The sequence below is a fragment of the Miscanthus floridulus genome, chromosome 5, assembly GCF_019320115.1.
Source record: "Miscanthus floridulus cultivar M001 chromosome 5, ASM1932011v1, whole genome shotgun sequence".
Taxonomy (NCBI): Eukaryota; Viridiplantae; Streptophyta; class Magnoliopsida; order Poales; family Poaceae; genus Miscanthus; species Miscanthus floridulus.
The window spans coordinates 99,068,982-99,086,616 of record NC_089584.1 but is presented as its reverse complement, the minus strand read 5'-3'; the positions used below and the strand labels follow the sequence as shown (position 1 = coordinate 99,086,616).

General features: G+C 42.0%; 1 protein-coding gene across 1 annotated transcript; it reads left to right on the top strand.

Moving 5' to 3' along the window:
* The first annotated feature begins 4,275 nt into the window (after nt 1–4,275).
* LOC136450307 (zinc finger protein BRUTUS-like) lies at nt 4,276–16,815 on the top strand. Its single transcript, XM_066450704.1, is given in 16 exon segments — nt 4,276–4,734; nt 5,708–5,917; nt 7,893–8,087; nt 8,168–8,228; nt 8,331–8,517; nt 9,506–9,731; nt 9,816–9,873; nt 9,876–9,983; nt 10,092–11,327; nt 11,915–12,086; nt 12,157–12,378; nt 12,776–12,913; nt 14,555–14,789; nt 14,889–14,948; nt 15,824–15,895; nt 15,977–16,815. Coding segments are annotated over 16 exon segments (3,591 nt in total). The 5' UTR covers nt 4,276–4,455; the 3' UTR covers nt 16,109–16,815.
* Nucleotides 16,816–17,635: the final 820 nt, after the last annotated feature.

The following is a 17,635-nucleotide window of genomic DNA, read 5'->3' as shown; positions in this document are numbered from 1 at the left end:
TATGTCATGTAAGATCACCAACATACTTATTTAATTTCTTTGGCAACAAGACTCTTAGCAAACATTTCCAAGAACAGCACATCTTCTTGAAACAACTTTGAATGAAATACACGCAAAAAGGAGTAACCTAACCATTTTTTGCGTGGTCTCTTTTGTGCAGATTGATACATGTGACACATCATGACGCAAAAAAAAAAACTCATCACCTGCGTATGTTGCATGAAATTAGTAACATACTTTTGCTACAAAAAATCACCAATTTTGTTCGACAAAATCATTCATCCAATCACCATATTGAAAGGTCATTGAGGCAAATTATTGGTAACTAAGTATACTGCAATTACATAACATTGGGACAATTTATAATATTATAGAACTCAACATTGAACTATTCACTTATTCGATTATTTCATTTACATATGAATGGTTCTTTCGAATGACCATTGCTTGGGGTTCTTTTGAACGACCATTCCTTGTTAATCTTTTATGTAGTCATCACTCTATGTCATAATGGGCAATTTCTATGACGATGAATGAACCAAAACCTCGTTGCATGTTATTTGGTGTTCATTTTCATTGGGATAGTAGCACAAAATCATCAATAGTTCCTTTTTATGGTAATTTTCATTTTTGGCTTTTGCTTTTTGTTATAAAAAAATATAATGTTGGTATAAACCTACATTTGATTGATTTTGCATATTTCATAGAACATATTTGATCTTATTCAGAAAATAATATATGTGTGGGGTATTAACTTATTCTTTTAGAAAAAGGTTTATTTTGTTTTATGGCAATTTCTATGTTATTCATGTTATATAAGCCATCATTTCATCTTATATTCATTTTTACAACAAGACTCACAGGTTAACTTTTTTTTTTATCTCGCAAACTAATTTACACTTCTTGAAACTGCTCCAAAATGCACTAAAAAGGAGAAACAATACCATTTTTTCTAGCATCTCTTCACTCAGGTTGATAGATCTACACATCATGAAGAAGATATTATCACGAACCATATTTGTCGCAAAGCGAGTACTAACATACTCTGGCCACAAGAATCAATTGGTTTTGTTCAATAAGATCACTTTTCCAATTTTTTGCAAGGGCAAGTTTACCTTAAAACCCCCATATGGACAAGTATACCATATCATACAAATACCAATATTCAGGAGTCATAGTAAGACTAAGATGTCGTTCTCCTACTTGATCAACAAGGTACCAAGGTTTATCAAGTTCCTTCTCACATAATACGGTATATCACATTAATACTACATCCCTAGCTAGCTATTGTTCTTGTAATACGATATATCACATTAAAAACCCCCATATGGACAAGTATACCATATCATACAAAGAACATATTTTTGCCCATTTAATATATTTAAATTGTGCTGTAGGAACTGCTCGTAGTTTCACGTAAAGCGGTTATTCTCATTATTGACAATTTTTACTTGCATGTAAATAGTTCTCTTCTATGTGCATCTCTGTTAATCTTCTTTATTTATTAGTCATTACCTAACTGGCTAAGAGCAACTCCAGCAGCAGCACTTAAATCAGGGTCTCTATTTCTGATTTGTGTGCTGCCCTCTACTTATGTCAGTCCAAAATTTTACTTATACTCCGGCAACACCCCAAAACAAAGGCCCTCAAATCCATATTAGCAGACAATGATATGAGGGACCCACTCGTCATTGGGTCAAACCTTTCTTCCCCTCTCCTCCACACACAGGCACGCGCCGGGAGGAGCGCATGGCCAAGGCATCGAGGCTGCGACCGCCGGAGGAGAGAGGGAGTGCACGACGGCCGATGGGAAGCCGCTGCCGCGAGGCACCGGGGTGGAGGCGTCAAGGATGCGGCTGGATCTCGTCCACGGGAAGGGACAGAGGAGCCACACGCGGGGAGGGAACCGAGCGGGGTCCGAATCCGCTCCTCTGGTGGCCGCGCGGGCAGAAGCTCAAGTAGGGCCCTGGAGTTGCTCAAAGGAAGATAACTTGCGTTGCGTGGGTGTTATTATTTTGGGTTCGTTTTCATTGGGACAAGTAGCATAACATCGTTGGTTTAATTTTTTTTTCCGGCTTTCCCTCTTCGGTGCTTCGGTTTATATATACTCCCTATTTTCTATTGCAAGCTAGACCTAACCAAACGCTTCAAATCAAAGTTCAAACCTAAAATAATCCTTTTTTTTAACAAACCTACAACAATCTATGGTAGACAAATAACCACACCGATGACAAGGAGAACGAGAGGGAAATATATATACAAAAAAAGAAATAAAATAAAATAAAAATAAAATAGGTTTGAGAGCTCAGCGAGCGAAAGAGATGCCAAATATGGTTTTACTTGTGTGCCATTATAAAAGTTTCTAATTACCCACAAGCCATTACAAAGTTTGAACGGTCCCAGGTGCCACTGGTCGGAACTTCTTTGCCCTCCACGCCATTCCGTCCAATTTTGTCTCTAACGGTGTTAAACTGTAGTGGAAAAAGTTTAAAATGCCCTTAAACCTGAACACCATGCAAAAGTCCGTCATTCCTCTGATGCCACTTACCTCCGCCACAGAAAAAATATATAAAGGAAGAAAGTTTCACATAGAGCAACACTGTATTTTTTTTCCTTACAAAAATGTACTAGCAAGTGTTTTTCTTACAAAAACATAAAACAATTTAAATAGCAAGGAACCGCTGATTTTGTGTTGTTAGCAGCAGGACATAAGATATAAATTCTTATAGCATCCTAACACGAGAACCATGAGAGAATTATTTATGGACAGTGAAGCAACTTATATTTGATTATTACTGTTTTTTAGCGTTCATACATGATTTTTCAGAATAATTAACCTTGCCGAAGAAAGAAAAAGTGAAAAAACTTCACCCATGAACACTTCACTTGGCCAAAACTCTTCCCCACTCTCATTGACCATTTGAAAACCAATTTCGAACCCACAAGAAGAGAGAAAGTCAGCTAAGCCACTGGATACGGGCAAGCATGTCCCGACGAGCCGTCAGTGGATCACTTTGGTCGTCGCAGTGCTCTGACCATCCGCCCAAACACGCGTTCATCGGACTCAGGCACGACACGCGCGGCGACCATGCTCTGGCCATCTACCCGAACACGCGTTCATCAGGCTCAGGCACGACATGCACAGCGACCATGCTCTGGCCATCTACCCGAACACGCGTTCATCAGGCTCAGGCTCAGGCACGACATGCGCGGCGGCCACCACCATGAGGGCATGCCGAGCATTGCAATGGCGGCTGAATGGATCGAGATTGGTAATGGTTACGTATATGTAGCCCACTGTAGAATTGAAAGTGCCTCCCGGACGCCTCGATGGCGGCGCTGACGGGCTGGTGCGCCCGACCTTGAGCAGCGCCTGCTCGTCGTTGGCCGCCACGCCCTCGTACCGGGAGATGGTGACCACCTGCTCGCCGTCACAAGCCATGTCGTCGCAACCCCCCTCCATCAGGTACGGCCGTACGGGTAGGTCTGCACGAGAAGGCATCGCGCCGCTGCCAACGCCGTTGCCGAAGCGCATGTTCACTGCTTCACGCTGCCTTGCACCGACGCGACCGCTGCCGAGCATCACATCGTGCCTGACTATGCTGTCGTCACCGGCCTGGATGGTCCTCCACAGGTGCAGCTGCCGGCTGTGCTTGAGGCGGCCGTCATCTTGCCGCCCTGGTAGAGCTCGCCGCAGCCGCCGTCTCGCGCGCCAGGTGGAGCTCGCCCGCGCTCCGTGGATGCCGCCTCCCCACGCCCCTCCTCCACTGCGCGCGAGCATGCCGTCGACGATGAGACCCCACCAGTAGGGCACGTAGGGAAGCGCGAGCCCGACCTTGGTGGCATCCGCGAGACTGCGACGGCGCGACGAGGTCTCGTAGCGTGACGCTGCTTTCCACCATCACGTCCCCGGTCGCGGTGTCGACGGACATGATGCGGTCGAGCTGCCTGGTGCTGATGACGAGGCCCTTGCCATCGCCACTCCTAGACATGGGCCGGCTACGGCCCGCACCAGCTCGTCCTCCGACGCTGGGTACGCCGCGGAGGACCGACGACAAGGGATTGAGAAAAATAGCCATCGAGGGCATTCTGGACATTTCAAGTCACCGGGCCCACATGTCAGGGCTAGCGAACGATAAAACCTAACAGAAGGTGGACGGAATGACGCAGAGGCAAAGAAGTTCTGACTAGTAGCACATGTGACCTCTCAAACTTTTTAATGGCATGTGAATAATTACGAATTTTTATAACGGCACGAGGGTAAAACCCTCAAATCCATTCCTCTTCCCTCTTCCACAGGCTGAGGGCCGAAACCAGCCGAGGAAGCCAGGCGACAGGCGACGCCAAGGCCAAGTCGTGAACACCCTACGTGGTCGCTCGCGGGCTGCGAGGGAGAGCCGTGGCGGAGTCGCCGTCCTTGCCCACGGAGGAGGACGTGGCCGCCGCCGCAGTGGGATGGCGACGCCGACGCCCATGCCCGGAGGCGAGGGGACGCTCGCGGCGGTGATGCCGCGGTCCCCGTCGCCGACGACGGCGGAGGCGGGGACCTCGGCGACTGAGACGCCCGTGCTGATATTCCTGTACTTCCACAAGGCGATCCGCGGGGAGCTCGAGGCGCTGCACGGCGCCGCCGTGCTCCTGGCCACCGAGCGCACCGGCGATGTAGCGGCGCTCGCCGAGCGCTGCCGCTTCTTCTTCAACATCTACAAACACCACTGCGACGCCGAGGACGCGGTACGGATGCTGGCTACCACGTGTGGTGCTCTGTTTTTTTGTGTTTTTGGCCATTTTCTCCTGTTGCTTCCTGTTGGGTGGGGGACTTACCCGTGGTGGATTTGGGCTTGGATGTGCGTGGGTGTGGGCGAATTTCGGCGGTATTTGGGTTTAGGGTTGCCGAATTGTTGCTTTCGGTTTGGGTGTACCTGGTGGGATCGGGATTGAATCGGGCAAGCATTGTTAGGATCTGAAATTGGGTATGAGTTCATACGGTGGTGTAGAAGTTTTCAATGAATTGGCGTTGGATGGTTTGGTGGCAGGTTGAACTGTGTTCTTGGTTGATTAGCCGTGTTAGTACAAACAATTATTTGCACTTTGTCCTTCCAACGGTGACAAAATGAGATGTACTCTGAGGAAAACATGAGGGGGGAAAACTTCTGTTTACTTTTAAGCTACAGTGAAAATTTTGATTCATACCATCGTATGTTGTCTTGTTTGTCTAGCTTCAATGGTAACAGTACACTACCATCCTTTTGCTCTGATTCGATTCGAACATGATGATGTTCGCATTAGTCATATATCTAATAGTTTTCACCATTCATGAAGCAGTGTATGGAGGTTGCAACCTTTCGGCTTCTTGTAGATTTCAAAGAATGAAAATGAACTTTCATTATCACTTCTTGTTGCAAGGAGTCTAGCTGACAAGGAAAAGTGCTCTGATTTCAGCTTTTCCTAAAATGCCGCCAAAAGTAGATGTTTTGCTATCAAACGCAAGAATAACTTTTCGTTCTGTAACAGCCCGACCGTTTCTTCATGAGTCTGTCGTATATGGCCTATTCATGGCTTCAACATTGTTGCTGTTTATTTTCTAACCCATTACATATTATCCCTTTATTTTTGGGAATAAAGGTCAACAGTTTACAATTTTTTCTTATAATAGATATACTTTCCTCGAAATGCGCCTATAGATTTCATTTCTTTTGAATTGCAGGTCATCTTTCCAGCACTTGATATCCGAGTAAAGAATGTTGCAGGGACCTATTCCTTAGAGCATAAAGGAGAAAGTGATCTTTTTAGCCAGTTATTTGATCTCCTGCAATTGGACATACAGAATGATGATAGTCTTCGTAGGGAGCTTGCGTCATGCACAGGCGCAATACAAACGTGTCTCAGCCAACATATGTCCAAGGAGGAAGAACAGGTTGGTTGTCAGTACCATATACCCCTTTAAATCTCATTTATCACATTAATCATGTCATGTCATGCTGAATGGATAAAACAGTCTGGTTGTATGAATTTAGTTCCTAGAATCAGCAGATTATGTTAAAAGATTTCATTGTTATAATTGAAAACCAGCTGCAAATTTGTGGTTCATACTCTTATCTTGCATTTCATTAAGAGTTTTATTGTCGTTAATTAGTTGAAGTTTCCTAGGCAGAAAAAGCATTATTTTTAGGTTGTTCAACTATCTTGCCTGTTCAAACAAAATTTGAGTCCTCACAATCTCCTTTACTGGAATTCTAAAAAAATCGCTATTGCAAATCAATCTGGCGTATCACTCTCCATTGTAAGTACTGGTATGTTTTTGCGGTACTTTTCCGTTTTAAGATCATTGATGTTGAAAATGGTGGTGCAAACTGTTTTTAAGGGGTCGCCTGGATCCAGGTGCTCCCATGGTCCTGGACTCCTTGTCCTGGGCATCTGTTGCATTGTCAAAGTTAGTGAAAGGGAACAAGGGAAGAGCGAGACAAAAACCATTTAGCAAGGCCAAGCGGAAGCAGCCACCACATGCCCATCTCTGCTGGATCCAGCGCTGGTGGCTGTTGCAGAGCTCCATCCAGTCAGCTTTAGTGGTGCATTTCAAAGATGTGGTTGATCTTAGGGGGCAGGGAACAAGAGGGTGGGCTGGAGTGCTAGTGGTGGTGAAACACAAAGAGAAAGGTGAGGAAGCGAGTGAGGAACATGACACTGCGAAAGAGAGGCAGTGCACCATCCGGGAGCTGCGCTGCATCAACCTGACAGGGAAAGGCACAGATTGGCTGGCTGGTGGGCTGGGCCAACCCTCTTCTCTTTTCCTCTTTTTTTTTTTCTTTCCTCTCCCTGCTTATGTTCTGCTGTTTATCAGGCTGGTAAGGTGCCTTGGCTCTCATAACTGCCTAGGCATTTGGAAGGGGGTGGGCCTTCACGCCTCGCCTTACCACCTTAAGGACAGAAGCGGCATCTAACTAAAGTAAGCATGTGCAGCAGTGGATCGAAGTTATAGGCAAATTTGTTTTACTTGTAACGGTGTAGTGAAGTTCTTGATAATGGTTCCAGTGAAGCATTTAGCTCTGCTGCCTATACTTTTTGTTTAAGGGCAATTAGTTTTCAGTGTCATGTTGGTGACTTGGAACTTAAGTATGACCTAAGTTCTGCATCCCCATTAAAGAAATTGGGTCAGCTTTGGTGCATTTGGCTACAGGAAGGTCAAAGTTTGGATCTTCGCTATCCTATACAAGAGTATAGAGAGGGTGATTCTTTGGCATCATGAAATTTTGCTCTCTAGTTCGTGTAACACATTTTTGTCTGAAATAAAGAGAAAAAACTCATCTCTGCTGTACAAGTTTTTTTTTAAATCTTAAAGTTATTTTGAGCTATCTAGACAAAGAATTGATACTAAATCTCATCTTCTGTCTTCAATATTTGGGTCAAAATTTTCTTTTAGTGCTTTGATGCCTCCACTATAATAGCTGCATCTTACTTTTGAGGCATTTGATTGGATAGACTGATGGAGTGAGAATTTATTCATTTAGAGGTGGGAAGGTTTTAGTTTCTTGTTTGGTTAGTGCATGAGAGTTCAGGTGGTATGTGGGAATTTGAGGGTACAGCTATCACCATTTTAAACTTATGGCGATCGTTGGTAATCGGTAGGTCATTTGTACCTTTCATCCCGATTTATGTTAGCATGAATTGTGAACTAAAAATTTATAGTTTGACATCCATTTTCTTTATAGGGTATTGGGGCTAAAAAAAAAAATCCAATTTCCCATATGGCCAATGCTATGTCCTTAAACTTCCTTCCGGCCACCCAATTGTAACCAAACTTGGCACAGCTAATTAACATTTAATGAACATGCTGGCTGTGCTATAATTAATGTTGTTAGTGTCTGATCAAGGATCATTTAAATTTGTTTCAGGTCTTTCCATTGCTTACGAAGAAATTTTCATGTGAAGAACAAGCTGATTTAGTGTGGCAATTCCTATGCAACATTCCTGTCAATATGGTGGCAGAGTTCCTTCCATGGCTTTCAACTTCTGTCACATCTGATGAGCACCAAGATATCCGTAACTGCTTATGTAAAGTAGTTCCTGATGAGAAACTTCTCCAACAGGTTTCTATGAGCACACCTCTAACTTTTTCCTTGAACCTTGCTTCGTATCCTGTTAATTTTTTGTGTTAAAACTTGTGAAGGTTGTATTCACATGGATGGAAGGGAAAGCAACAAGAGAAGTGGCAGAGAGCTTTGCCGCTGGTAATTCAGTAAGAAATCATAGTGTTGAGGATGTCCCAGACCAAGGGGAGATTCATATTTGTTCACATCAGGATTCTAAACTTGGGAGTAAAAACTGTGCAGAATCTAATGGTCCTCAAGCTGACAGGCATCCTATAGATGATATTTTGTACTGGCACAATGCCATTCGTATGGAGTTACATGATATAAAAGTGGAGACAAGAAGGGTGCAACAGTCTGAGGATTTTTCTGATATATCAGCCTTCAATGAGAGGCTTCAGTTCATTGCAGATGTATGCATCTACCACAGGTGTGTGGATTTGCATCTTCACTCATTCACATGTTGTTATGGCCATGATAAAGATGGCCCTAAACTGAAATGTTCATTCTTATTACCTTTCTCTTTCTCTACCATGTTTTTGTTTAGTAAAAAGCATGCCATTCGGAGTCAATGTTTAACTTTGGCATTTCTTTGCACCAGCAACTGCCAACACATAGTGAATCTTTTGCAATGTATGCTGTTGGTTGCACCAACTAGGTGGCCTATCCCTTTGTCTGTGTCATGGCGTTTCCAAAATTGCAGTTTCATTCTACTACTTTGTTGGCATCTCCTCTTTAAGCGCTAGGATGTGTGAATATTTGCCTAACTAACTAGGGTCTCCTATTTTGATAACGGCGCAGCAAGGGCAAAATTGGCCAATTGTCACCATAGAAATTGATTGCACTATCCTTATTTTTAAATTAAGTAAATTGTACCTTAGTATACAATTTTGTTTTGCATGAGGAACAAATGTTTTTGTTCATTATTTAAGCTATTTTAATTTTTTGTAGACAGGGCTTTTATTTTTCCATCTGATGCAACATGTGACTACATGTACTTGGGCAAGCAGTATCATGTGGCATGCTGATTCTCCTTGGAGGCCTAATTTGGAAACTCCAATCCCTCTGGGATCCCGGACTTTTCCCTGGGTTAGTTAACACCTTAGTTCTCCATAGGGGGCTTTCCATTCCTGGGTTTTGATCCCCCTTGCTTCCAAATTAGGCCTGAGTTTGGTGTAATTTTATTTGAGAAGAGTTTCTTTTGTTACGTGCTGTTGTTTTACTGCACATTGAGGATTTATTGCTAGCAGGTATTGTTTGCGTGCTTGTCATTGCTTGTTGAGCCATAGAACATAATTTTGCTTAATTGACTTGGGAAAAACAGTGTCCCTTTAGTTTTCATTTGGGAAAAAAGTGTCCCTCTTGTTAACTGAATCTTATCTTTGATCTCACAACTTCCATTGTTTTCTAACATGCAGTATCGCTGAGGATCAGGTTGTTTTTCCTGCAGTCGATAGTGAGCTGTCCTTCGTGCAGGAGCATGCTGAAGAAGAACGCAGGTTTAACAATTTTAGGTGTTTAATTCAGCAAATCCAAATAGCAGGAGCCAAATCAACTGCATTGGATTTCTACTCAAAACTGTGTTCACATGCTGATAAAATATTGGAGACAATAGAAAAACACTTCCGCAATGAAGAAACCAAGGTTAGTACTCAGTAGTCAGGTAGCTTGGCTGTTGGAACATTTACCTTATTGGTCAGTGCCTCATATTTAGTTGAACTTACCTAGGTGCTTCCTCAAGCTAGGATGCTTTTCTCTCCTGAGAAGCAAAGGGAACTTTCATACAAAGTTTGTGTGTTATGCCATTGAAATTATTGGAACGTGTTTTACCGTGGTTGGTGTCAAAGCTGAGTGATGAGCAGGCAACTTCATTTCTTCGGAATATACGATTGGCAGGTTATCCTTTTACTTAAATCGTGCTATACTGTCATATCTATTCATTTCGTTAGCTTAAATGATTTCTTCAAAATTCTATATTTGCTAAAAAAGATGCATATGAAACAGCATCACCATCTGAAACTGCACTGGTCACTCTTATCTCTGGTTGGGCATGCAAAGGTCGGGACAAATGCAAATCTGGAGAATATTTATGCTTAACGTCAGGTACAGCAAGATGCCTGTCAGATGATGTAGATGATCTGGGAAAATGTCGACCATTCTGCCCATGTGCTTCACGCAACAGCTCAGATCTTTCTCTGCAGCTACAAACTGAAAACGGTTCTAGGCCAGGCAAACGAGGAAAAGATGCGGTATCTTTTCCTGGTACTAATGGAAGCTACTGCTCTCAAACTGCTGACATTGAAGCAAGTCCATGTAGCAAAAAGCCTTGTTGTATTCCTGGGTTGAGAGTAGAGAGTAGCAATCTTGGTATTGGTTCCTTGGCTTCTGCAAAGTCCTTTCGCTCTTTATCATACAGTTCTACTGCTCCTTCACTATATTCGAGCCTGTTTTCATGGGAGACAGATGCATCGTTGTCTTGTTCGGATGGCATTTCAAGGCCAATTGATACAATATTCAAATTTCACAAGGCAATTCGCAAGGATTTAGAGTACTTAGATGTTGAATCTGGAAAGCTCATTGATGGCGACGAGTCTTGCCTTCGCCAATTCATTGGAAGGTTCCGTTTGTTATGGGGTCTTTACAGGGCTCACAGCAATGCTGAGGATGAAATTGTGTTCCCAGCATTGGAATCCAGAGAAACATTGCACAATGTGAGCCATTCATATACTCTTGACCACAAGCAGGAAGAACAATTATTCGAAGATATCTCTAATGTTCTCTTTCAGCTTTCACAACTATATGATAGCCAGGGCCATGCCCAGACTGAAGTTAATGAAGTAGAGCAAAGCTGTTTCCATTCATCAAATGACGTTGATTTTGCTAGAAAGTATAATGAGCTTGCCACAAAACTTCAGGGCATGTGCAAGTCTATCCGGGTCGCCTTGACTAATCATGTCCATAGAGAAGAACTTGAATTGTGGCCGTTGTTTGACAAACATTTTTCTGTGGAGGAGCAAGATAAACTTGTAGGTCGTATAATTGGTTCAACAGGTGCTGAGGTTCTCCAATCTATGTTACCCTGGGTTACATCAGCTCTCACTCAAGAGGAGCAGAACAAAATGCTTGATACGTGGAAGCAAGCCACAAAAAACACAATGTTTGGGGAATGGCTAAACGAGTGGTGGAAGGGAGCTGGAACAACATCTGATTCTTCAGCAGAGGCATCCTCTGCTCCAGAAGGTCTGTGCAGCTCCTTTTCTTTTTTGCCTTGTCCTCAATGTCTTAAGAACTCTTCTATTTGCATTCCCTCTTCTATATAATGTTTGTTAGAACAACCAGGTGAATGTATAAATTTCATATACATATACTTCCTCCAATGATGAATATAAGTCTATCTAGGTTTGTCATAACTCATAAGTCAATCTTTCTAACTTCGATTAGCAATTTCAATAAAAAAATCTTAAATGAAAAAAATTATATATTATGTAAGTAATGTCCATCTATATCTAATTTTTAAATATTGATGGTCTCAGTTTTAAAACAAGTTTTGACTTAGGACAAACCTAGATGTACTTGTATTTACAATCGAAGGAAGTATTATACATTGTCTAGATGTTTAATTTATTGGATAAAATCTTTCGTCAATTGTTTAGCTCTGTACGTCTTATATGTCATAGGAACAATGTTTGGCTAGATCAGCTAAAGCAACAAATTCATAAAATGTGTTTTATGCTTATTTAGTTTAAAAGTAATTCTATGCTTGGTTCTTCTCTTCTCCACTGACAAACATCTTTCATTATGACTGAGCTTTCCTTTGCCCTTTGTAGATAGTCATTTACAAGATAAGCTTGATCAAAATGACCAGATGTTCAAGCCTGGCTGGAAGGACATATTTCGAATGAACCAGAGTGAACTTGAGGCTGAGGTGCGAAAGGTTTCACGAGATCCTACACTTGACCCAAGGCGGAAGGCCTATCTAATTCAAAATCTCATGACAAGGTTTGACATTTGAATGTTTCTATGAGTTGCTTGTTACAAATATGAATATTCATAATCTTGTGTTTTTCAGCCGCTGGATAGCTGCTCAGCAAAAGTTACCGGAACCAAATTCTGAAGAATGTAGTGATGATGCCAGTATACCTGGATGTGCTCCTTCATATCGAGACCAGGAGAAACAAATTTATGGTTGTGAACACTACAAACGGAACTGCAAACTTATTGCTGCATGCTGCAACAAGCTGTTCACATGCAGATTCTGCCATGACAAAGTTAGTGACCATACGATGGAAAGGTAAGTTCCATGGCCTAAGTCAATTGTTTTTAACTTGTTGATGCCAGATGTACTGTGCTTTGGGATTCTTTTCCTTTGAACCTCGATTCAGGCTCCAAATTAATAAAAAAAGAATGAAAGACCTGTAGGAAATAGAGAGCTTTGCTGTTAAAATGTTCTCCCTGGTTTGCCGCTCTTCATTATATATGGTTGCAACTTCCTGTTCATGCGTGGTTGTAGTGTGGGCTTGCAATTCAGTCCAACCTTGAATGTATTATCTTTAGTTCTCAAGTAAACCTCTTAAAACTGTTCAAAACAAAATTTGTTACTGTCCTTGAGTCAGTGTGCATTTTCTCTGCTATACCTTTGCAACACATTTCAGAAAGTATAATGTGCCAACTCTACTTGAAATCTCAAGGAAAACAACACAGGAGATGATGTGCATGGTATGTCTAAAGATTCAACCTGTTGGTCCGTTCTGCCAAACCCCATCTTGCAACAGACTATCGATGGCAGAGTACTACTGTAACATCTGCAAATTTTTCGATGATGAAAGGTAATATACCTTGACATGACTGAAACTTTAAACTTTGTCTGATAGTGTATTTTAGGCATGTTGAGGTATTGAACATTTGAACTACAATGTTCTACTTATTTATTAACAAAAAGTTGCAACAGTATTTTTTTCTTATTGTTTTACATGTAATAGTTATGTATTTGTTGAAGTGATTTATGGACAGAACAAGGTTTCCCTTACCATATATTTGCATTCAAATCTGGAATAACAACAACTCAACAAGATGCCAGAGCTCGAACCTACTCCCTCCATCCCAAATTCTAAGTCGTTCTAGCTTTTCTAGGTACATAGCTTTTACTATGTACCTAGACATAATTTATATCTAGGTGCGTAGCAAGAACTATGTACCTAGAAAAGCCAGAACGACTTACAATTTGGAAGGGAGAGAGTATCAAGTTTGTCATTGCCATTTTATTTTGGTGATTGGAGATCTGGAAATGTAGTATTTTAACCTAGTAACAATCTATGCTGCATGATATGTAGTATTTTAACCTAGTATAACAAGTGAAAACATCCATAGTATGGTAATTGGAGCGCTGGAAACTTATTTTATCATTATTTATCTATGCTGCATGGTAGCGTATAGTATTTCAACTTAGTAACAAGGGAACAGCAAATCCCTAGTGTGAATGGCATCTGACAAAGTCACTTTTAATATCAACATAAGTGGTAATATAGCATATATCATTATATATACATATGCATTCAAGAACAATCTAAAGGGCGTACCCAGTGCAGAGAGCTCCCGCTCTGTGCGGGATCTGGGGAAGGGTGTCAGTGGCAAGCCTTACCCTCGCCTGTGCAATGCGAGGAGACCGCGACTCGAACCCGGGACCTTCCGGTCACAGGCGGTAAGACTCTACCGCTTGCACCAGGCCCGCCCTTCATTCAAGAACAATCTAACCTGAATTAATCTTTAGTAAAGTTTTAGTGGTAGGGCCAAATTTAGTAAAAACCACTTCAGTTCATCTAAGGAAGTAACAAAAGAAAGATCCCTAGTGAGGTGATAGTCTGTGAAGTGTCCTATACTCTGCCTACATTTCAAAATTTTCAGGGTTAAATTGTTAGTTTATGAGAAAGGGGAGCGAGGAAGTGAGGCATGGATTTCTAGTTACTCTTATTGTTGCCATTTTCTTTCTGTTATAGGTCTTGAGAAAAAATCTCTGTTGGCCTAGTAGTCTCAAGCCTATCTTTGTGGTGTTCTTGAGAAATTTTTGTTTTGGTTTGTTTGGTACCCGAACCAAGGTGTGTTGCAGTCTTGCAGATTGCACGTAGCTACTGGCTTGCAGTATAGTTCTCTGGTTGAATAATTTTTGTTTAGATTTGTTAGGTTCATACAGTTAAGGCAAATGAAAATTCTCTTTGAATCATAGAAAACTACCCTGTTGGCTTTTAAAATATTTAGATGTTATTTTCTTTTTCTACTTTCTCCAATTTGGGTTTATAATTGATAGTCCAATGCTCCAATGCCATCAAGTGATCAAACGCGTTGAAACCTGTTAGCTTTCCTAGTAGTCTTATCTTCCATCTCATAGGTTTGTTATCAGTTCATGTTTTGAAATAAACATTTGGATTTGGAAATAAGCAATATGGCTCGTCTAACATTGGGATGTTCTCCAGGACTGTGTACCACTGTCCGTTTTGTAATTTGTGTCGTCTTGGAAAAGGTCTTGGTGTTGATTTCTTCCATTGCATGAAATGCAACTGTTGTCTTGGAATGAAATTAACTGAGCACAAATGTCGGGAAAAAGGACTAGAGACAAATTGTCCAATATGCTGCGACTTCCTGTTTACATCAAGTGCCGCAGTCAGAGCCCTCCATTGTGGCCACTTCATGCATTCAGCTTGCTTTCAGGTATGCTCCTTTTGTTGCACCATCACCAGATCCAAATTTGTGGTTTATTCTCTGGTTGTCAGTAATGATTTTTAACGAGTTAATTAATTGTCAATCCAGGCATACACTTGTAGCCACTACACTTGTCCTATCTGCTGCAAATCCTTGGGAGATATGGCGGTAAGCATAACTCTATGATGTTGTGGCTATCTTGTGTTTCCCCTTAGTTAAGTATATTGTTATTTGTGTTCCATGATTGACTTGTTCTGTTTTTTACTTTTTGTGCATTATTTGGTGGTTCATTTTGTTAAATGTTTAGTTCCTTTTAGTGGAAAGAAAGTATCTGGCAGAATTTCAGTGTTTCAATATTAGTAGCATATTAGCTCTACCTTTTATTTGTTGATAATACAATGCCCTCTTTCTCATTTATGTTGTGTGGTTATTTTAGTATTTTCTACAAATCCTCCTATTTCCATACTCTTGAGGTGATATTCCTTGTCCTCTCACTGTTGTGCTCATCACAAGGCTGCCAAGGAAGGTGTTTATTCGTGTGATAAACTGTTGAACTTTTTGCTCTTGAATGTCACTTTCACTGACTGAATATTCTCATTAGTTTAGCAGCACCCTGTTCCATATCCAGAAGATCCAGTGTTATAAATTAAAAATAAACACATAATTTGTTGACATTATATGGGAAACCAAGATGAAATCGCCGGTTCCTTTTTGACTTGTGTGCAGCAAACCTGCCAATCGTCTTGCTTCAGTGCCTGAGTAGCATCAGTTATCGGAAGTGAAATGTAGATGCGTTTCTTAGTCTTTTCTGAACTTAGGAATTTGCTGCGAGTTTGTGACTATATGCTGTACTATATGCTGCGGTAGGAATAAATAATGGACGTCTTGTTGCACGACTTCTAAAATCTTCTCAAGCAATCTCTTCATATACCTTAAAATATCCAGACAATAATGATTGCTAACCGAGCTGATTGTCAAAATTTTATGACATTTTGATGATCATACTGAATTATGGTTCATAATTCAAATTTTCCTATTTGCAGGTGTATTTTGGCATGCTTGATGCCTTGTTGGCTGCTGAAGAGCTTCCAGAGGAATACCGTGATCGGTGTCAGGTAGCCCAGTTCTTTTGTTCTCGATTTTCATTGTTTCCACCGCTCGAGTATTTACTAATTTTTATTGCATCGCTCGTCCAGGTTATACTTTGCAATGACTGTGAGAGGAAAGGCAGATGTCGATTTCATTGGCTATACCACAAATGCGGCTCCTGTGGGTCCTACAATACCCGAGTCATCAAGACTGACACAGTAGATTGCTCTACAAGCTAGTTAGGGGGCGTTTGATTCGAGCCACTAAATTTTAGTAGTTATTAAACGGTTTAGTCACTTTTAGTAACTTTAGAGTTACTAGAGCTGACTAAAGCTCTTTTAGTAGCTTTTAGTCATAGTGTTTGGTTAAAAAGTTACTAAAATGACTAAAAACTACTAAATTTAGTAGCTACTAGACGAACCAAATAGACCCTTAGACGTCTCTGACCCATATGGGCATCTAAACCCAAAATAGGTGGCAGGAGATCTAAAATCAATCTCCAACAGAGTATATACGGGAGACCTATTTTAGGTTGTTTGAGAGGCACAATTCAAATATGAGTATCATCTTTCCTGAAAATCCATTTGCAGAAAGGATTTTCTTTTGGGTCCTGTTGTTGGAGAGGATGTCGAATGGGTATTGAACCTTTTAACTGTAGTGCTACCCAAACGTTGAATGGGTTTTGTATTTTGGGTGGTGTTGTTGGAGATAGTCTTAGAGGGAACGTTCGTGCTTATTAGTACTTTTTTTTTTTATCTCTTTTGTAAATATCGTCTAGCCAGAAGGAAAAAAGAGATGTCGTGTAGCATAGTTACCATAATTTCATTCGTAGACATTTCAGTTTTGTAAGTGTAGCAGTTTACAATTTACTAGGTCTAGTACTTTATACTGTAAAAATGTACGGTTCTGCTTTTTTTTTAAAAAAAACATATTCAGAGAAAATTGGCTCGTTAGAAAAATTACTCCTCGCGAACATGTTGTACAACTTTCGTGGCCACTTATAACTTTTATATAGCAAGGGGGAATCGCTAATACTAAATTACTAATTTATAAAATTTAATTCCAATTTAAACTGACAACGAAAAGGTGGCATGGAGACAAAATTCGATGTGAAAAAAGAACACTATCGAAGAAAAAACAATCCCGACCGACCTGGCGCCGACGTCAGCGCTTATTATGTCCCCCTTGTTATGATTCGCACTTCGCAGCGCCAGCGCTCACCTGCTCGGCTGTTCCGCTTCACGCTTGAAACGCCACCGGCCCGCTCACCGCTCTACCCGTTCACCGATTCCCTCCGGTGCCCGTTGGTCACGCCGCCCTTCCAGGCTTCCACTCGTGCCGCGCCGCGCCGCCCTGCCCTCTGCGCTCGCTCACGGGGAGCCGGAGCAGCTCCCCTCCTCACCAGCGCCTTGTCGCCCTCTGCCCCACACCTTGTCTACCTCTCTGCACATCCTCAGCAGCCTCCACGCTGCCCCTCTGCGCCGTCGAGCTGGAGCCAAAGCTAACAAAGAAGGCTTGTCAAACGGTGTGTGTGTGTGTGTTTTCCGTGTGGGGAGCGAGAAGAGCTGGAGCTCAAGGAAGTGGGGGCTGGAGCCGTTAGGAGCGACTGGGGTGCGTTTGTTTGCCTGGACCAGTCGGGCCACTGCGTCTGTGGGCTGTAACCCTGGATATTTGTTTGCCTCGACCCCCTTCCCAGCCCGGCCCGCACGGCCATCAAAGCATGCCCTGGGCCTGGCCTCGGGGAAACGAAATTTTTTTCGTTCCTC